Source organism: Nelusetta ayraudi, unplaced genomic scaffold, assembly GCF_046127955.1.
Source record: "Nelusetta ayraudi isolate G7.1 ecotype Tasmania unplaced genomic scaffold, CSIRO-AGI_Nayr_v1 ptg000136l, whole genome shotgun sequence".
NCBI lineage: Eukaryota > Metazoa > Chordata > Actinopteri > Tetraodontiformes > Monacanthidae > Nelusetta > Nelusetta ayraudi.
This window is the reverse complement of record NW_027466186.1, coordinates 7,260,001-7,281,044: the sequence shown is the minus strand read 5'-3', so window position 1 is coordinate 7,281,044 and position 21,044 is coordinate 7,260,001. Positions and strand designations below refer to the sequence as shown.

Below are 21,044 nucleotides of genomic sequence, written 5' to 3'. Positions count from 1 at the left end.
ATAACTAAAGACTACTAAGATAAATAAAAACTTGATAACTTGATGAATCAACCAAGTTTTAACATTATCTTGCCAAACAAAATGTCAATTTAATTTGAATTAACCTGGTATTGTAACGATTTAATACTTTTTATAAACTGCAAATAAAGTTAGGAATAGAAAGTGAGATCGTAGAAATTGACAGATAAAGTGTTTATTAGAAGAAATTCTCGCTGTCTGGTGAAAAAGTTGAAAATAAACGGTCGAGATGTAACTATAAGACCAATAAAAGGATCTTTACTGAAGGTGTGGTCATAGATAGTCAGAGGGCAATAATTAATTCAAAGGTCCCGATTATTACCAGGCCTCTTGGAGCGAAACAAAACGTTCAATTCCGCTTCCGCCAGGCGAGGCGACGCGACGCGAGGCAGAGCTGCGCATGCTGCACTCAACGTTGGCTATGAGGGCACGACACAGCTAGCCTGGACTTTTATTATCAGAAATATTCACTAAGAACTTGTCAAAATAAAATACTTGTGTGGGGACTTTTCGAGGCACCCCACATCGTTTTAAATGATTTTGCATGAAAGCTTCGATTGAAGAACTAATAATAATTTAAAAAAAAATAAAAAATAAATAAAAAATACACATCAGAACTGCATTGAGGCTGCTCGGCTAACGTTAGCTAGCGCCACCGAACAGCAGAGCCAAGATGGACGGAGCTGCTGCCGCGGAGATCACGGAGGACGCAGCGGAAAATAGACCCCTCAATGGAGGCAGTGTGGATCAAAATCACACCGGTTCATCGGTCGAGGACTCTGCTGATAGTAAGTATTACGCAAGCCGTTTTAAACGCTCGCGGAAGATGAACTGCAGAGGCGCAATATAGTTCATTTAAATTGGTCAGTTTTACTTGTTTTTGTTTTGCAATATGTACAAAACAGGCACAAAATGGCTATAAGTCATTATTCTCATTGAGGTTTTGGCTTTACGTTTAGTTCTATTGAAATAGAAAATGTAAGAGTTGCAAATTAAAGGGTCCCCCCCCCAACCCCCCTGTCCAATCAACAAATCGATCTGTGTTTTTTAGGGCTGATTACGCATTAAGTAGGAATATTAAATTGATCTGATCCATTTGACTCTAAAAGCTGTTTTCCTGCACTGTTTTCAAATAGGTAGGGACAAACTAATATTTACAGGACGCTTAGTTTGCAGGTTTTGTGTCCAAGCATTGTGCAACCTGACGTGAAAAAAACAAACAAACTTTGTCGCAGGACATTCAATTTATCAGTCAGTCGTATCAGCAATCTGTCGTGTAAATCATCATTTCATAATACGTTTTCTTATATGGCTTTTATGCATGTGAAATATAACTATCATTAGGTCTCATATACGTTTAAATGAGGATTCTTATTTTTTTTAGATGTCACAACATTGCTCATTCAGATATAACTTTTGCATATTTTTTTACATTCATTTAAATGACTTGAATTGTCCTTCTCAAACAAATGAGTAATAACTGTTACTGTTATGAAAAGTTGAAACCTTTGTAGGACTTTGTTTTAATTCTCCCTGCCTTCTCTCTAATTCTGGTGAGCACACAAACATGTTTATTTTAAGCGTGTGATTTATGAAGGCATTAATGTCTATATATATATATAAAAAAGCTTATATTGTGTTAAAAGTTTCTCATTCAAACAAAACGTGGAGAGACACGTTGCCATGCCGAGTCAGAATCAATGTAAACCATGCTGCCCAGAATGATCAGATCACACTAAACACTAAACATATCAGCAATAAGACTAAATGAGAACAAGTTTCACTTTCATCCAAACACCACCAGTGACCTGATGGGCCTATGGTGCAAGCCCAACATATATTGGAAGCTTTTGCCTTCCTGTGATAAAGCATTTCTAAAAATAAATAAATAAATAAATAATATATTAAAAATATTTGTTTTTGTTTTTTTAAAATCTTATATACTTTCATTTTATGCTCAGATAGTAAAAGTATTTTTTTTTACAGAATCAAGTGTTATAAGATTACGCTGTCAATGCTGTTTTTTTACTTGTTGTGCAACTGTGTTTTTGTGATATCTCCCCCCCATCTTTTCCTGAAAGAGGAGTTTCTTTGACCTCTCATATTCCTTTTTCTCTTTCTAGGATTTGGAATTTTCTGCTGCCAGGATTGCGATGAGTCCTTCCGAGAGGAAGCCCTCTACTTGGAGCATTGCCATCGACACCAGCAAGGAAAGGAGTTCTCGGGTGATCAGACGGGTGGATTAATTGATGCAGAAACGGACAATGGGACAGCTAACTTCTGCACTTTGTGTTCCATCTCATTCGTGGGACAAAGGGAGCTCCACTGGCACATGGAGAAGGATCACGGTCACACCTCTCAACAGGAACCCAAGATTGAAAAACATGTACGTCCTGGGACAACGAAGCAGCAACGTTTTCAATGTCCAGAGTGTGGAAAGTGCTATGGTGTGATTGGACACTTGCTTAACCACCAGCGCTCGCACCAACAAGCCAGCAAGTCACTTTTTAAAGACCTTGATCAATTGAAAAAGAAGGCATTTCAGTGCGAGTCTTGTGGTCGAAGTTATTCCCGGGCTTCAGCCCTCGATGCACACCGTAGATGCCACGAAGAAAACTTGGTCAAATCACGCGGCAAGACTTCGGGGGAGGCACCCAACACCGAGGACTCGGAAGCTGAACCCAAAACTACTGAAAATCAGACAAAGGTGCCCCCCGAAAAACTTTTCTCGTGTGCATGTGGCAAAACGTTCTCTGCTATGATGCGGCTGAAGACACACCAACGATTCAGTCGCAACAGTAAATGCACCCCGGAAGGATTGCCAGAAAAACCAAAGAAAACTGGTGACTTTCACTGTAGTGAATGTGACAAGTCCTTTAACGGTCACATTGCTTTTTATAACCATCAGCGCTGGCACGATAACCATTCCGATGACTTGGCAAAAAGATTTGCTTGTGAGGAATGTGGAAAGACCTTCATAAGTCTTACATTCTACGACAGGCACCAGCGCACGGCACACAGTGATGAGGCTCCCTCAAAGTCATTTCTTCATCAGGTGTGTCAGATTCAAAAGAAGTCATTCGAGTGTCCGGACTGTGGACTTAAGTTCTCCAGGGCTTCGGCGCTCCAATCACATCGGCTTCATCACACTGATGTGTTCAGGGAAACTGAGTACAAACCCCAAATGGGCAGCTCACCGATACCTCAACAGAACATTGTGGGAACTATAAAGACTGAGAAAAAACAGGCGGAACACAAAATCCTTTTTTCTCCCACCAGTGTGCCTGAAGACCTGCCTGCAAATGACACCGATGAGGAAGCGGCAAGTTATGAACCAGGGGACTTTAACGTACACGTGATTAGTGCGAGTGAATCCGAGGAGGAGCCCGTGCAAGACCTGAATCCCGACCTCGAGCTGCTGTGTGAATCGGACCAAGATGACGGTGACCCTTTGTTTCCCCCCTACGGTACTGTTTCAAAACCGGGAATGGATTTGAAAATTGTAAAACTTGACTTTGGGCTAGCTGATTTGCAGTGTGCGTCTGTAGCAGAGGAGACTGAACATGACACGACAGAGGAAAGATTTGATTGCCCCGATTGTTACCGTTGGTTTTCTAGCGCTTCTTCACTGCGCGTACACAGAATGTGGCATGACATTCGTACGAGAAGACAACGAACACAAGGTCAGTCAGTGGCAGTTTACATATGTGATGCATGCGGCCATGAAACCAGTAGCTATGCAGCTCACTGTAGTCACATGCAGGAACACGGTAAAGCCAACGCAGATGAAATTTTGACTCCGAAAGATGAAACCGACAAGAAAAAGTTAACATGTGACGATTGCGGTAAATGCTTCTCCCGTTTGTCTGCTTTAGTCGCTCATCAGTTGCATCATCCCAAAAGAAAACGCTATCAGTGCCCAGATTGCATGTTGTCTTATTCACACGCAGCCACCTTGTACAACCACATGAAAACGTGCGCTTCCCAAAAGAAAGAGAACGTTTCACTGGCGAAGAAAGAGTACAATCCAACGAAAACCCTGCTTGGTCCAAAGATGTATCACTGTGAACAGTGTGGGAAGGGTTTTTGGTCTCTGGGAGCGTACTCCCACCACAAGCAAAGTCCGTCTCAGTGTACAGATTTAAGACTGAGGAAAGGCCTCACGGGTTCCTTGCATTCTGCTAATGGACATTCACGCTCCAGCATGAAGGTAGCCTGTCCTGTGTGTGGTCGGAAGTTTAGGCACAAAGGCATTATGTCATTGCACATGCGTAAGCATGAAAATGGAGATCACAAGTGTGAACTGTGCGACAGGTCATTTCGTCTTTTTTCGAGCCTCCTTAGACACCAGGTTGTCCACAGCGACCAGTTACTGCCACCTCCCATTAAGTCTTTTCAGCATCAGGTTGAGCAGTTGAAAAAGAACACGTACAGCTGTCCCGACTGTGGGAAGCTTTTCTCACGCGCGAAAGCACTTCAGTTTCACATGAAGAGTCACGGCTATGAGACGGGCTACTCGCTAACCTCACCGAGATCTACTGTTAAGCTAGAGGATCTTCAGTGTGCAACATGCCTGGCACATTTTAACAGCAAAGCCTCATTGAGGGCTCACCAGAAGCTTTGCATCAAAAGGGAACCTCCTTGTAAGGCAGTATGTGGGGAGAGTGATGATACTTCCAACTTGCATGAGTTGCGTATGGATATAAGCACACAGGACTGCTCATCAGAGTCCATTAAAGCCGAAGTAAATAAAGACGTTACTGTGGACCTGAATATCAAAAACCAAGTGGCTGTTGGCTCCTTAAAACAAAGAGCAAATGATTTGAAATACAAGTGCAAAAAGTGTGACAGGCGATTTTCTGTGGTCGGAGCTTTAAATTTCCATAAAAGAATTCACGTTGATGGTTATAAGTCAGTAACGAAGCCAAAGGCACCCATGTCGGTGCTGCTTAACAAATCTAAAGCAGATGAGTCAGACAAAGGACTTTTCCGCTGCTCTGAATGTGGGAGGCGATTCATGTCCAACTCGGCACTTGGTTCCCATAAAAGATGGCATAAAGAAAAAACGTTTCCACCAGAGATTGACAAAGATGATGACTTGGAATCTTTAAGCCAAAAGTCAGAGGGTGGACGTCACGAGTGTAACAAATGTGGCAAACCATTTTTTAACCTTTGTGTCCTTCATCGACACCAGTTGTTCAATCCTCAGTGTCAAAACAAACTCAAATCAGAGCCCAAATTATTCAAACCTGAGGAGAGTGGAGACACCGTTGGTTCTCAAAATCAAAAGTTTTCATGTCCGGAGTGTAACAAGACATTTGTGCAGGTTTCACTTCTTACTGCCCACCGTGAAAATGAGCATTCTATTGCTTTTCGAGCTGCAGATGGTAAAAAAAAAGGTCCTGCCGCTGTTGGCCAGGTTGTACAAGAAGTCGCAACGGTCGGTAGGAGCGTACCCACATCGGCCTCACGGAAACTTCACGCTCATCAATGTCCCATCTGCTCGATGACCTTTGCCAAAGCAAGAGGTCTGCGTGCCCACAATTGGCAGGTTCACTCAAAAAAGACAAAAGGCAAAAAGAAGGTTTCATTGCGTGCAGTTAAAGAGCCAGTTGAAGCTGTCAACGGACCAGCTGTCGGTGATAGTAGTATTAGTAATAGCCCACTTGAAATCAGAAAGAAGGTCATCAAGTCTGAGCCCCAGCCTGTGCCAGAGGCCTCGATTTCTGAAGTGAAGGTGCAGAGCACCTTGTCAGGCGTCCTTCCTCACCACAAGCTTTTGTCCCTGGAGGTAAAACAGGAACAGTGTGAACAGGAAACGAGCAGCCCCGAGTCCACAGCTGAGGTGTCTGTACCTCGAGGCCTTGAATTACACGGCACAGTCAAATACCTCTTCAAGTGCAATAAGTGTGGTAAAGCTTTCTTGACAGACGGACACAGAGAAGCCCATAAGGCCAAAGCGAAGAGCAGACCTTTTTGTTGCGCCCTGTGCTGCCAGGGTTTTTGGACCGACAGCCAACTGAAACAGCACCTCACCTGGCACGATGAAGTCCGCGGTCGTCTCCCAAATGAGGTTCGCTTCAGGCTCAGAGCCGCCCTCTCCCAGCAGCCATTAAAACTCACAATCCCCTCTGACAACAGCAGAGCCAAGCCCCCTCCGCCATCTTCACGGAGTCAAGACGGCCAGGCGCAGAGTAGCCATAGGTGCCAACATTGTGGGAAAGCCTTTCTCTCGCTTGCCGCGTTGCAAAAACATGAAACTCGGCACTCTAGCAATGATTCGTATCATTGCTCCGTTTGCCCCCGGACATTTAGTGAAATACAGGACCTTATTGATCACCACCAAGAATGTATTGGCAATTTCAAACAGATAGAGTGATTGGAGCGCCGCAGACTTCAAAGCCTTGCATGTTGTAAAGGTGGAACTATGTGTTGATGTGCAGCAGAATTACACAGAACCTGTACATAGGGTATGATATGCTGAACATTCAGAGATTGAATAGCTGACACTGTAGATTGTGGATATTTGAGTTGTTATTAGTCATTGCTAAACTACTATAATCAGTACATTAAGCTATAAATTCACTTTATAGGTCTGCTTAGCCTTTGTGGCTCTACAGAAACATGCTTTTTTTGTTGTTGTTGCTATGATTCGCTAATGTTTCTTCTTCAAAAACATTCTTAGTTAAAGTCCTGGTCTCAGGCGTCGCCTAACACTGGATTAAAATGTGTAGAAACGTAATGAGTCCTTCAGATGTTAAGACTATTTTTTTGGTGCTACTTTTTGTTTTGTTCTTGTTTTGAAAAGACAGTTGAACCTTGATCTTCAGTTTTAGGTATTACAGGCTAAAGTATGCCAGTCTTTGTGTTTCTGTATAAAGGAGTCATGCATGTACAAGTGCTGACACCCCTCTCTGCACAGTTCTCCAAATAGACACACAGTACACAAGTATCTACTGATAACATAGCTGTTAATCACAAACAGCATAACATTTTGGTGATCAGGGTTTTATTTTCATATTTACTGAAATATTGAGCTTTGAGGGAATGCAGTGTTTTTGAAACTAGTAAAATATATTGATGATCACAACGCAGTTAAATGTACACCGCTCTGCATTTATGCGTTAATCTATAGTTTGCATTATCTTTCCTTTTTGTAGAATTATTAAAACTGCTGTAGAAAGATTATCATTGACCCATTGCTTACGTTGATGTAAGATGAATGTTAGTTTCATGTACCAGTAACAGTGTTTTTTTTTTCTCCCCAAAAAGGCCAGATAATTGTTTGACATCCCATTAAACTGGCCATTTCTGAATAATCAAAAAAACAACAACAACATAACGTGATAAAAAAATAAATTACCCTTTTTTGCGTTAATTAATGCGTTGTGTGATTAATTCAGCCACAGAATAGTGTTGCATATGTTGTTCATGGCGCTTTGTTTCTATTTTTTTTATTGAATCTGAAAATCAAGTCTGAAACCAGCCAGAGAAAACTTGATCTTTCATTCTAAGTCATTAGTTGAGCCATTTTTACATGGGTGTCTTTAGTGTGAAAAAAAAATGGACGTTTGTGTTGGCTTTTGTAAGTCATGAATCAAAGCATAGACTAATTCATCAGTGTCTATTATTTGATAATTTACTATACAAATCACGACTGACACTTTTCAATGTTCAAGGTTATTTTTATTTTTTTCAATTGAAAACCTTATTCTTAAAATATTGAAACGTATTTTAACCATCGAACTATAGCGCCCAAATAGCACTTTCAGCCTCATTATTTGTGCAATGTAGTTATGTATACGTGGTGCACATATGCAGTGTGTTTTCCCTAACAGACATTAACAATACATTTGAAAGACTTTTATGTCAAGTACAAAGAAATTGACTTGACACCAAACCTGTAATTGCTCTCGTTGAGTAAAACAAAGGGAAGCACCACAACAGTATTTACAGTATTTAATTAAACTTGACTACCAGAAATGATTTGTTTGTGTCAAGTACATACATTTATATCAACTTATATTTATTCCTACATTTCAGTAAGACCTTAGGAAAAAAAACAATGTACTTTTAAATGATCTAAATTAGTTCCTTTTCCTCTTCTTTTTTGTTTTAGTAAATCAGGTCAGGCTTGCATGCAAGGATTGTGGACTCAAGTTTACAAATCAAGAGGTCTTCGAAACTCACCTTCACCAGCATGCCCTCGAAGAGGAGGACGAGGAGGAGGAGAAGGTGGAAAAAGAAGGGGAAAGTTCCACTGGAAAAATCAGAGATCCTGCAGTTGAACTGGATGAAGAGAAAGAGGAGATGCACTGGGACTTCAACGGGGATGAAAATCCAGAGGAGGTTGACGTGAGCAACTCATTGCTGTCAAACTCATCTTGCTCTTACCAAGATTTAGTAAATGCTTCAAAGACACAGAATTTTTATTCTTGCGTATTCTGTGGCAAGGTTTACATATACCTGGTTTCCTTTCGAAAACACATACGGTCACACAGTGTCCCACAAGCTTTACCGAAAAGAGTGAGTCCTAAAAAGCACAGGTGTCTAGAGTGTGGCATTACCTTTATGAGAAAAGCACGGCTACTTAATCACCTGAGACTTCACAAGTCATATTACGAACCCCGTAAATGTGATCTATGCAACAAATACTTTGTATCGTTGAAGTTGTGGATTGCACACAATCATTTTCATGAACAGAAACCGTTTTGGTGTTTGAGTTGTGCCAAAGGCTTTTTGACTGACGTGGCGCTAGATAGGCATCTTTTGAGACACAGTCAGATGTCACATGTGTGCACTGTTTGCCAGAAGAGCTTCCCATCACTCTGTCATCTTAAGTTGCACTCTAAAAGCCACGCTGATGCTAGACCTTACAAGTGTAAATTATGTGGCAAGAGCTTTTCCTTTCTTGGGAATTTAATTTCCCATAGAAAGAAGCACCGCAAAGGTTTCCTGGGGTTCAGTGCACGTCCACCTGGGACGAAGAATTCAGAGCTTTTGATAAAGAAGAAAGATGTTCAGAAGATGAGAGTCAGCAGTATTGAAGAAGAGTCAGAAATGTGCACGAACAAAGATGAGTCATATGAAAAGGAAGAACGCCAGGATGGAAGTGAGCCTCGCTGTGAAGACTCTGAGGATCGTGCAAATTCTGAGGAGTCCGATTGCGGAGAACCTATGCACCGTCTGAGGCCTAATCAGGCACCTGGCTCAGACGGATCTCTACCTCCTGATGACTCAAACTCTGTAAGTGTGGAACAACAAGGAGGACAAGAAGCTCAGATGCACAGGGAGCATAAATACTGGGAATGGGAATGCTGTGAATGTGATATGGGCTTTGATGAAATGACAAAGCTGCACTTGCATTATATTAAACATGCCACTGGGGAGATACCTATACCAGCAGATGTTATACCACAGGATGAATTAAATTGTCATGCTTTGTAATTCTCTTGATGACTTTCTTGATCTCACTAATGGTCCTTTGCCACTGATAATTTTTCTGTACTCTCTGGCCCTTAATTGTGCTACCTTATCCCTCAGGAGAAGTGGTCAGGCACAACAGAATATGGTCATTGCTGTTAAATAACACCCAAGGTCTGTTTGCACTTGCATGAACAGTGTATGAAATGAGATGGAAAATACAAACCTCCTCAAACCTTAATTGTGAGCTAAAGGAAAATATGCAGTCACACTTAACTCAAATAAAGTGTCCTGATTCTAACAGTGAAATAAATCTAATAAATGCATTAAAGATGTTTTTTGTCATTATTTTCCACAACACAAAACACAATTGTCCTGATTGTTTCCACTTAATGTTTGGCTTGTATTTTTTTTTCTTCAAAAATTAAGTACTTTGTATTGTCAGAGCTGACATAGTTGTGAAATGTACAATGTACAAATGTGTTGTTAATGTCTCCATTAGCTATTTAAGCAAACCAGTAACTGCCTTCATCCTGTGGTGAACAGCTATTTAAACAATTAAAACTTCAGTGCCTCTTCAATCAAATTGTAATCATACTTAAATCGTGATTTCGAGCTACTATGATAGAACAGATTAAAAAAAAATTGGAAGATTTTAATTCATAAACATATCACATAAGATGTATCTGCTATTTGTAAAATTCGTGGCAAGGAGATTGGGGATTTGATGTCTGTTTGCAAGCTTCCGAGATGTTCTGTGAACAGAACTGACTGAATAAAAAACATTAGGGGAGGGTATTCTAATATTCACGATAGATGTGAGAGCCCCATCATTATTGTTCACGCCAATATTATTACGCCTTCTTTTATTTTCAGTTTTTCGTTGTTATTAGAAGCAACTCAGGCTCCAAATTGAGCACACATGACAGAAAGCAGCCTGAATACGGTACCTCACACTACAGCTTCGCTACTAAGAACTTCACCCTAAACTTCTAACGTTGTAACGTTCCCCTTTTCTGCTACGAAACGCTATTTCTCAACAAACTGGAAAACAGATCCCGCTCAATCATCAGCGTCCTGTGGCGGTACTGGGGGAAGAAAAACACCATTTCCCATCAGCCACCCCTGCGTGATTTCACCTTTGACGTCATAAGTCTTTGCGCCCCTCGTATGACGCCTTTGTGCTGCTGAACCAAAGCGACGTAGGTAGGAGATGTTTGGGTGGACGAAGCATCCGAGGTAGCGGCAAACTAACACCCACATCCTTCTGCATTCACACGGCCACCCGAGACTCTGTAATGGATGAACGGAACGTAGCATGTGAGTCCATACTAAGCGTATGCATTGCAATGATTTGTCCGAAAAACACCCAGATTTTAGACCGCATATTGGCGAATTTAGGCTAGCGGCGTTATCTTCAATTGTTTGTTGACAGCATTGCTGCTATGGGAAGCTGGCTTAGGGGGAAAATATCAGCACCCTTTAATATTGCGTTTAAACAAGCTAAATTATTAAATGTGGACCGCGTTGGAGTCGCAAACGTCTTCCCTCCGTGTCCATTGTTTTCAGGGTCTTCTTTTGTAATACTAATTTGTAAAACCCATTGATTCCCCTCTCGCAGCTGTCGACTCACACCAAATCAAAAAGCGTCTCCCAACTTCCTTTGAGAAAAACGTCTTCCAAAACCTTCACGTTTGGTTACTTTAAAATTGTAACTTATTGTATATACATATATTGATTTATCAGATGCTGATGTGTCCCCCTGTAGGACCCTATTTAATGTATGAGCAAGCGTTTCGGAGAAGTCAAGGGACCAGGAAGAATGCAGAGCCCGACCCAGTTAAACCCTGGTCCAAATCCTGTGACCACAGCAACCGCACTGAGACAACTGGACACAGAAGCTGAAGCCCCGCCAGTACTAAATGAGCCAGATACACAAGAGCGAGAGGATAAATCCGCTGTCCCCTTTAAGGCAAAAATGGGTACTGTAAGGCAGGGAAATGGGCCTGAGCCTGCAGCCCAGCAACAGACTCAACCTTCGGGTCATGCTGGTGGGATGGAACTGGATGCTGCTTTAAAGCCAAGCCTGCCCAGTGACCCAGTACCTGATATAAGTACAAGTACTGGGTGTGGCTCGCAGAAGGATAAGAACAAGGCCAAATGTGTACTTGATGGCAGGAAATATGTTCCATCCAAGAAGGCCATGATAGATCCTCTGAAGATGGACATGTCCAAACCGCTGCTTACACCTCTTACATGTGAGTATTTTTCCTTATGAATGTGTGATAAACTAGTCAAGATGTCTCTTTTGTTGTAAAGTTGAGTGGAGAACCATAAACTTGCCACTTTGAAACAGCTTAAAAGTATAATATTAATGTCTATGTTGTATAAATGGGCAAATGTTATTTCTCTCCCGTTCTGTTTTCCTGTAGCATCTCAGATGTCCCTGCAGTGCATTGAGTGCCACATTATTTTTAGTGACCACAAGAGCAAGGAGCGTCACCTGAAGTTGAACCACCCTGCAGAATACGAACAGTGCATATTAAAGAATTCCCTATTTGCCTGTTATGTTTGTGACCGCCACTTTACAAACTCCACCGAGCTCATGGCCCACCAGAAAGCCCACATTGAGAAGAAACCCTTTACATGTCCAATCTGCAACCAGGCTTTCAAGAAGTCATCCGAGCTCACCGTTCATAAGAAAATTCACTTTGGCTCTGACGGATATGCTTGCACAGACTGCGGAAAACCCTGTAAAACAATGACTCTGCTGAAGTATCACCGCCGCACACATACAGGAGAGAGGCCATATGTTTGCATAGAGTGCGGGAAGAGGTTTACCATGCCCAAAGCTCTTCAAAATCATATGTTCTTGCACTCTGAAGTGGGCTTTGAAGGAAATTATGCCACATTCAAAGTATCACGCACGAAAGATGACGGTAAGAAATCTTTTTTTTTTTTAATGTTAAGTACCCGCCTAAAGCGCTTTATGTGTTTTCACAATAAGAGAGCCAAGGATATTAGCTGGATAATGGTCTGTCTTCTTAAAACGTTAATTTAAACATAACATATAAAAAAAACTAAAAAATGGGAATCATTTTTTCTCTCAGCTGTTCTAAAGGCTGTTAGGATGTTGTGATTGCTATAGAAATGTAAAAAAAATAATAATAATTTGATTAGCTTGAAAATATTATTTGCTGTATATTGACAATAGATTTTCTTGCTTGTGCTTTCTCATTTAATTGGTGACTGACCCATACATGTAACATCAGTGTGTATCCAGCATCATTCACAATAATAACATTATTTATTATCTTTAGGTGCTTCTGCAAAGTATCATTGTTCCATATGCAAGGCGGCTTTCAAGAGCCCCAAAACACGACTTCATCACATAAAAACTAAACACAAAGGGCTTCTTGCAAATGGCAATACTGTCCCACCTGGGCAACAAGGGAAACAAAGTACACCTATTATCACTCCAATATCTTTTGGTCAAGCTGGACTGCTTCAGGTGGAACCAAATGGACCCCTACAAAAAGTTGATGCTAATTTTGACACAGAGCAAATTTGTAGACTCATTGAATCTCTGGGAAATGTACAGAAAGTTAACCAAGTTGTCATATTAGGGCAAGTGCCCCCTAATGCCCCACCACTGGAAGTGCAGCAGATACCACAAGTGGCAGAACCAGTACATTTTAACCTCAATCCGCTGCAATTAGACTTTATGGGAATTAAACAGACAGACCAACTAGGTTCCTCAACCAACCAATGTGATCCAATGGAACAAACAATAATATTGGAACCTATAACACCAGATGGACAACCAGAAACAAATCCATTATTTCAAGGTATTTGTTCTGAAGTAACAATAAGTGAAAACATGGAAATCACACTTGATCATTCTGGAAGAACAGAGACACCTAGTGGCGAGATGATGTATCACGGACTTCAACAAACATATGTTGGTGTGGGTCAGTGCAACACTATGGAACAAATTGTTGGTCAGAATGAGGGAGATGCCCTGGGAGAAAACCTTGAGAAAACATTCATATTAGAGCTTACCCCCGCCTTGACTCCGACAATGGAGCTTGAACAAAACCAGACTGTTTCACAAAATGAAATCTCATCACCCATTGCAGAGGCAACCACTGACATACAAAATATTCCTGATCAAACCATTGCACTTGAACAAGAAACCAGCCTGACTGACCAACCAATGTTGCACAAGGTTGAATTAGAACTGGCACCTTTACAGGAAGAGCATCGGGAACTTCCTTCTTTCCCTGTTGTCCCACAGGAAACTTTTACACAAAATCCCACTGAATCTGAAACCAATGTAGGTGAGGCAGTTGATTTGCCCAATCAAGAAGTAAATCAAGATCCGGTTCACAACCTGAATAGAGCTACATTGCTGGAGACAGAAGAGAAATCTAAAAATGCATCCGAGATCCTGCAAGAAGTAACCACTGAAGGCCAAGAGCAGGTGAAGGATTCATGTGAAACAGTAGATCAGTTAGCGAAAGAACAGGTTCTACCACAACAAGAGACAAAGCAGACTCCACAGGTTTCAGAACTTCCTGTCAATGTAATGTCCGCTCAGGAACTCGTAAAAGTACGAAAAAGAAAACCAGCAAGGGCCTTTTTCTTACAAGGTTATATGCAAGACCTGGTTGGATCAATGCACAAGGATGATTTGCATATGAGTGCCCAACCAGTCAAACGTAAAAGAACCAAAAAGTCTCATCTTGTTGTTAAATTTGGTCCACAAGACAAAGAGAAGAAAAACAAAGAGAAGAAGCCATCACCAAAATGTAAGAAAAAACAGGAAGATGCCATAAAAGGAAAAACCAACATTTTAGATAAGAAGAAAGGAAGAAAGGGGAAGAATGTTGCTGATGAGATGTCATCAACAGTGGACCTTAAAATGCAACCTGTGAAAGAAGCGGCACGAAAAATCAAAATGAATAAGCAAAAAGAAGGCAGGAAAAATCTTTCACCTATAAATGAGCGTAAAGTTGCTTCCACAGCTGTATTTAAAAAGAAAAAACAGGCAAAAATAATGCGAAAAGCTACGATCAAAAATGCAAAAGGTGGAAAGCAAAAGAAAAAACAAATACACAAAGAGATGGAAAGCCCAACTTCACCAAATATACCTGGCCAACATTTACCACAAGATGCTCTACTTCTACTCAAAGGTCATAAACAGCCCCAGTTGAAAGTGTACAAGTTAGACACCTCAAAATCCTCAGGTCAGACACCACCTTCACCTCCAGGGTCCCAACAGAGTCAAGACAAAAAGCTTAACAATACAACAGGCGAGACGATGAACAATGACTCACCTGAAGGCAAGAAAAAAGGAAGACCCAAAAAGAATCCACAAGGTTTTTCAATTCTGTCCTCCCTAAAAGTTACCCATAAAGCACCTGAGGTTCCGCCCCCAAAACCAGAAACAACAAGGAAACGTAAAGCCTCCTCAAAAGTAGAGACAGAAGGGGTGATTACTTCCAAGCGAGCCTTGGAGTGCAAAGACTGTGGGGAGATATTTAGTGAAGTCTCCTCCCTTCAGAAACACAAGACAACAGTGCATGTCATTGAGAGTCCTGGTCTGACTTACACAAATGGAAATGTCTTTGAAGGTGTTACTAGCCTCGACCTCTACCAGCTTCCAAAGCAACGCCTTAATGTTGGTGGGCTAAGGAACGCTGCTGCTCCAGACTGGGATACTGAGCCAGAGACTGGAGAGATGATGTCAGAAGACAGAGAGCCTAGCTTGTCTTTCCCAGCTTTAATTCCATCTCCATCCTTACCTATTCCTCCATCTGATATTGAATTAAATGTGTTTGAAGATAAAGGTGCCAGTGAAACAGAAATGAATAACCCCTTTCAGGCTTCTGTGGATGCACATTCCCCATCCGATCAAGTGCAAAACGATGAGACACCTCAGGTTCAGAGTCGTGAGAAGGGAGAGCCTGTGACACCCAATCACGACGAGCCAAGAGCAGAAACCTTGAAGAAGCTCAACTCTGAGACCCAAGTTCGCCGTTCCACAGACGAAAACGTAAAGGAGGATTTACTTCTCCAGGTAGATTTAGTCACAGTTGGGGAGCAAACTGAGAGAGATGAACTAGCTCCTCTTGAAGACGCTGAAGCCCAAATTGTCTCTCAGGAAACTTGTCATGCGGGAAGCCAAAGCTCATGGCAAGAAAGTAATGAACCTGAACGTGGTTTACGTTTGCAGACCGTGTCATGCTCTACTCAACAAATGGACATTAAGGAAGAGGAGGAAGAAATAGCTGTTCAGAAGAGGAAAGGTGGAGGCAAAGCAGCTGTTGCAAGGAATGCTAAAAGGAAAAGAGGAAAGGGAAAAAGACATATGAGTGATGCTCTGTCAGTAAGGGGTCTGGCTGGAGATGCTCCTTCAGAAACCTGTTTAGAAAACGCTCAGCCAGACTGTCAGGTCATGTATGAGCAATATGCTCTCTCCTCGGACTCAGAAGTTAATGACCAAAGAGAAGCTGCCTCAATGAATTCAAAGGCAGAAACCGTTCCTGAACCTGGGGCCAACCAACCCTCTTCATTAGAGGAGTCTCCTGAGGAGGGGGGTGTTGATCCAAAGACGGCCACCACAAGTGTTGAAGAGGTAAATGAGATACAAGGACCACGAGGATTAAAGGAGCAGGACAGAGACCAGTCTCCTGCTATAATACTTGAAAAAATCATCACCTCAAGGCATCAGACAACGGCCGACATCAGAAAGCAGAATAATCAAAGACAGGTGAGCTGCGGTATATTATTAACAAGTGACAATTTCACCAGTGTACAACTTAAACTTTTTCATTATTATCCCAGGGTTGGGAAGCTAACTCTAAAAATGAAGTTCAAGCTTCCGGAAGCCAAGACATCAAGGTTGAAGAGCACACATCCGATTCATCAGCAACTGCAGCCGGCAGCCAAAACAGACTGAGTGCAGTTGTGCAGCCACAGCACCACCGCGACATAAGGACAGTGTTTGTGAAGGAAGAGAGCCCCCTTCTGTCCAACGAGATCGTAGCCAGCCAAGTGAACAAGCACATCCAGTGGAACATAGAGCCAGTCAACAGCGAGAGCTCAGCCAGCCCATGTAAGTGTTGGTCCACGCCATAGTCACATTTGGGCAAACTGGGTTTATTTGTAGGCCAAGATGGGTGTAATTCAGTGGTCTATGCAGCATGCATGAGTACAAAGTTGATATTGATGATAATAATGTGTCTTTACCTTATTGTGGTGATGATAGAATTCCTTGTCTAACTGGTTGTTTATTCTGTCTGCAGTGATGGAGAGTGCAGAAACGACTAAGGACTGTGGCATCACCCCTGAGTTAAGCACCAGCCAGTGCATCTTCTACCCAGTGAAGGAGGAAGAAAAGGAGGTTCTGCTGTGTGGTCCACAGAGCTGCAGTGAGAATACGGGCACAGGAATATCCCACAATAACATGCATACAGACCTACAAGAAATGGATGTTCATTCAGGTCAGTTGGGCTTTTTCCCACAATATTATCTTTTAAAAAAAAAAAAAAAAAAAAAAAAAAAGCATTGATGAAAGACATGTATTTAGATAGATTTATTAGCAAACTCAAGGTCCAGATCACAAGATAAAAAAAACAGAAGGCATTGTATATATATACACACACAGACATATGAGGGGGAAAAAAAGAAAGATACAGCACAGGGTCGTTTACTTATTCCAGTGCTTCCAGAACTGTGACGTGCAGTGTGTCACTGTACCCATTGCGAGTCAGGCCCCAGACAATCTGATTTCCCGAAGTATTTAGACTACTGATGAACTTAAACATCATAATCCTTAAAACAGATTGGGGAGAGTTCACCTGAGCAGTAACAAACATTTCAGAGGCGCTGGTCTATCTGGGCCTTTTTAACAGAATTCTCAGAGTCATTGTATGCCATTTGTAGTCTCTGGAAGCTTGCTATGTTGTAATTTGACCACAGATGTGCAGTCGAGAGTGGTGTGCAGGAAGGCTTGAATAAGGTCAGCTTTATTTTTGTTTATTTGATAGATGAAGGGAGACATTCTACACATGACTACCAGAACACAAGGAGGGGACAATTGTCAGAAGAGGAAGGTAACAATGCAGATGCAGAAGGTTTGTCTTCATATTTTAAAACTAAATCCCTTTGGCCTTTGGTTTACTTTTTTTTTTAAGCAAAAACGTTTGTCATGTTTATCAGCTGAGGCAGACACGGAGTGGCACCGGTCTCCCGATCTCCAGGACTTTCTACTTCAGAGTTCAGATGAAGAGGATGTGTGCAGCTTGGAATTGTCTGATCCTCAGCTGGACTTGGAAGCAGACGTAATGGCCTATTTTGACAAGAACCCCAGAAACAACGCAAGACAGCAGCGTGAAAAGTTATCAAAGTAGAGTACATTATCTGCCCTTCCCGTATTTGTCATTTTCAGATCAAATCAATTTCCATTACATTTGAAAAATGTCTCTCAACTATGTGTGGTTTTCCTGATTGGGTTTTCATTTTGTCCCTGTAGTTCGCCAAACTCAAGCCACCCACAAACACCAAGAGAGGAAGACGGAACTAAAGAGCCAATTAATAACTTCTCTAAATATTTGGGCTGGCAAACCTGGGTAGAAATTGCCAACTGCACAAATGCTCGGTGCAATATGTCAAATCCTGTAACTGCCAGAGAGGTTGCTCAGTTTGTTGGGATCCATATTGCGATGGGAACTTTAAAGGTTTGTGCATTCCTCAAGACTCTGTATTTAATGGTCACTATTTCTGTTTCTTTAAATGAAAAGTTCATTCAAATGCTTTGTATTTTTCAGTTTCCCAGTCCAAAGCTGTACTGGAAGGACTTGACCAAGGTGCCCTTGATTGCTGAGGCCATGCCGCTGTCTCGTTTTCTTGAGCTGGCCCGAATGTTGAAGTTTGCACCTCCCACAAAGAATTCATCCAATCATGATGCTCAAGACGGGACACATGGTAGTGAATGTAATACTGTTCAACAAGATAAAGATGTCTCCTGCAGTAATAGCGAGGGGCAAAGAGAGACATTGAGCAACTGCTGCAGGCCAACAACGGATCCCCTGCGGAAGGTTGAGCTATTATTACAGCGTTTCAAAGCAGGCTGTCAATCAATGAAACGAGACAACGATTATGCTGTTGACCAACATCCACTTCCTTTGACTCGGAAGATGCGCAATAAGAATCCTGCCCTCCGATGCACCACTATTATTGGATTTGGCGGTTTTGTTCAACATGTTGATCTTAAATTAGGTTTGTCTGAGAAAGAGGATGCGGTCGAGCAAATGGTTCCTGGAGGTAGCATGGTGTACCTATGCAAGCAGGAACTCTCCACTCCTGCAATGCTCGAGCGCCTGTTGGTTGCTGGAGTGCACGGTGCTGGTAGGGTGGGGGGAGCTCGAGGACAGATTGGCGATGAGTTTGTGAGCTCAGACGGGAAGCTGATGTTACGCCGATCACACAGTGGCTTTATACTTTCAACTGCTGGGAACAGCCAAAGGGATTTGGCCTCCCTCATTGACAACTTTGACAAGGCACAAATGTCAGCTCAGGTGAACAGAGACTTGCAAAATCTTTACCCAACACCGCTCACTGCCTCCGCTCCAACCTGCTGGCCTCAGGCCGTGCTTTGGTATCTGACAGATCTGAGTCTGATCAACTCCTGGCTCCTGTACAGAAAGAATCACAGTGCAGTGGCGGCACCTTTGACTCTTATGGCTTTCAGATTGGAGGTGTCCAAAGCGTTGATCTTTTCCAGTGGTTCTGATACCCAGGATGCAGTTCCTCCTCAGCCCCCAACAGAGAATGCTCATGCAACAAATGATGCGCCCAATCCCACCCTGGTGGATCACAGTCCTCTGCCAGATGCAGCTATGCGATACGATGGCTTGGGCCACTGGCCTGAGCAGCTTGGGGAGGGAGAGGGTGGCAGGTGTCGTTTTAGGGACTGTCGGAGAACATCACGAGTGTTATGCCTTAAGTGCTGTGTGTTCCTTTGTATATCACGCAACAACAATTGCTTTTGGAATTTCCATAATCAGAAAAGTATGGGAAATATGGGATAGTAATGTCTACTGTGGATTTAACCTTTATTTTTCAACTTTTCCATTTTCCATTTGGCTTTTGCCGCATGAAAACCTGTTTGATTTTTTTTTTTAAAACGTGATTTTAGGTCATTTCTAAATCTGGCTGTATCGTATTTTTGTATTTACTTGTATTTCATCACTTTGATGTTTGCTTTTAATGTAATTGAGCAAGAAATGGAAATTAATTTGCCTGCGAAGTGAACAATAACAAGTCACTGCCTGCTGTAAAAGAAGCTGTATATAGAATTTCGACATGCAATGTGACATTTATTATTTATTTTAACCCACCTTTTAAGTCTGATGACCATTTTTGCACAATGAATTTGCAATGAACAGATTTTTTTTTTGTTTTTAAATAAAAGACAAAGAAAATAGGTATGTGTTTGTTGCTTTGAAGACAGATTTTAAAAACACGACCATTCACGTAAAATAAGAATAATCAATTTACCAACATGTAATAATGGGGGGGGAATAAGACACGAAAGATAAAAGTCTGAGTGTCGAACGTATAATCGACTAAATGAGGAATAACTTCTACGAAATCGGGTCACGTGACGGAGGTGAAAGAATTCGAAGGGTTGGGGAATTATATCATACACTCTAATTTGGATTCCAGTATTTATACTGTTTTTAATTGGACTAAGTGACTTTCATGGTGAAAAGTTCAGAGGCGCGCGCGCCAAAAAAAAATCAATAAATCTAATGAATACTGCCAGCCACAGCACTGTGCTTATTTCCATGTCGGCACCTTCTTTCACCCTATTACGACGCAGAGTGGCTTTTTGTTAAAGGGCGAAGCGGTTTGGTGGGTTGATGCTTCAATCTTTACCTAAAGAACTGACGGTATCTTAAACATGCTACGCGGCAAAAACATCCCCGGTGTTAACAATAGCGTAATAATGAAGCCTCCTTGAGCGGCCATCTTAGTTTTTTACCAACGGCTATCTATCGCAACCAAACACCAGGAAGTGAAGCTCTGCACTCCGGTCTATGGTCAACTCTCAGCCAAACTACCCTCAAAGAGCGGTTGGAGGTAATCTAAACGTCTACTCTCTTTTGTATTTTATTGTGTGCGTTTAAATGTGTCGGTGCATGTTTGTTTAAAAAAAATATATATATGTAGCGGATGCGCGTTGGCGTCGGTGAACGAGTTAAATGAGTTTGTGTGTGAACAGGCAGGAAAAGTCGTCGGTCCTCTTTTGAATGGCAGCCAGTGTTGTTAGCGCTAATCACTATCAAGCTACCGTTAGCCGCTAACGATCCCGCTCGATGGTGTGCTAGTGTGTTATTAGCGTTAGCTGCGCGTGCTTTCTTTAAACTGATCCCACTATAGTTTACCAGTAGTTCCGAGACCGAATCGGCGCTCCAAAACGTTCTTGCCGTTGAATCGATTGCTTTGTTTTTGGGGATTGCATGGAGCTACTTTAGCCTAGCTAGCGGCCTCAAATGCAGCCAAGATTAGTGTTCTCTCAAACTTGATTAATT

General features: G+C 42.0%; 3 protein-coding genes across 8 annotated transcripts in view; all 3 read left to right on the top strand.

Moving 5' to 3' along the window:
* Positions 1 to 378: 378 nt before the first annotated feature.
* On the top strand, positions 379 to 9,776 carry LOC142879337 (uncharacterized). 3 transcript variants are annotated; one of them, XM_076012550.1, is made up of 3 exons: positions 380 to 806; positions 2,142 to 3,701; positions 8,138 to 9,776. In XM_076012550.1, the coding sequence occupies exons 1-3, from the start codon at positions 692 to 694 to the stop codon at positions 9,463 to 9,465; spliced, it is 3,003 nt and encodes a 1,000-aa protein (XP_075868665.1). In that variant the 5' UTR covers positions 380 to 691; the 3' UTR covers positions 9,466 to 9,776. The 3 variants fall into 3 exon arrangements, with proteins under 3 accessions (XP_075868664.1, XP_075868665.1, XP_075868666.1); XM_076012551.1 differs by having other exon boundaries at positions 381 to 806; positions 2,142 to 3,485; XM_076012549.1 differs by lacking the exon at positions 8,138 to 9,776 and having other exon boundaries at positions 379 to 806; positions 2,142 to 7,396.
* An 833-nt stretch (positions 9,777 to 10,609) lies between these two features.
* Positions 10,610 to 19,905, top strand: znf576.1 (zinc finger protein 576, tandem duplicate 1). Of its 3 annotated transcripts, none has more exons than XM_076012546.1 (10): positions 10,610 to 10,761; positions 11,210 to 11,699; positions 11,874 to 12,380; positions 12,762 to 16,216; positions 16,291 to 16,561; positions 16,752 to 16,949; positions 17,496 to 17,561; positions 17,668 to 17,854; positions 17,981 to 18,185; positions 18,276 to 19,905. In XM_076012546.1, the coding sequence occupies exons 2-10, from the start codon at positions 11,225 to 11,227 to the stop codon at positions 19,536 to 19,538; spliced, it is 6,627 nt and encodes a 2,208-aa protein (XP_075868661.1). In that variant the 5' UTR covers positions 10,610 to 10,761; positions 11,210 to 11,224; the 3' UTR covers positions 19,539 to 19,905. The 3 variants fall into 3 exon arrangements, with proteins under 3 accessions (XP_075868661.1, XP_075868659.1, XP_075868660.1); XM_076012544.1 differs by having other exon boundaries at positions 17,496 to 17,582; XM_076012545.1 differs by having other exon boundaries at positions 10,617 to 10,761; positions 11,188 to 11,699; positions 17,496 to 17,582.
* A 469-nt stretch (positions 19,906 to 20,374) lies between these two features.
* The window catches only part of znf576.2 (zinc finger protein 576, tandem duplicate 2), a 3,798-nt gene continuing 3,128 nt past the window's right edge, over positions 20,375 to 21,044 (top strand). Inside the window, exon 1 of one of the 2 annotated variants that reach the window (XM_076012574.1) lies at positions 20,375 to 20,592. The gene's annotated coding sequence lies outside the window, so the exon portion shown is untranslated. Of the gene's footprint in view, positions 20,593 to 20,666 lie in introns of those variants that run through there. The other variant, XM_076012575.1, reaches the window with a different exon arrangement.

Coding starts and splice junctions, on each gene's coding strand:
- LOC142879337 (XM_076012549.1), top strand. CDS start 692: ATGGACGGAGCTGCTGCCGCGGAGATCACGGAGGACGCAGCGGAAAAT. Junction 807..2,141: donor GGTCGAGGACTCTGCTGATA/GTAAGTATTACG, acceptor TTCTCTTTCTAG/GATTTGGAATTTTCTGCTGC.
- znf576.1 (XM_076012544.1), top strand. CDS start 11,225: ATGAGCAAGCGTTTCGGAGAAGTCAAGGGACCAGGAAGAATGCAGAGC. Junction 11,700..11,873: donor GCTGCTTACACCTCTTACAT/GTGAGTATTTTT, acceptor GTTTTCCTGTAG/CATCTCAGATGTCCCTGCAG. Junction 16,217..16,290: donor AGCAGAATAATCAAAGACAG/GTGAGCTGCGGT, acceptor TTATTATCCCAG/GGTTGGGAAGCTAACTCTAA.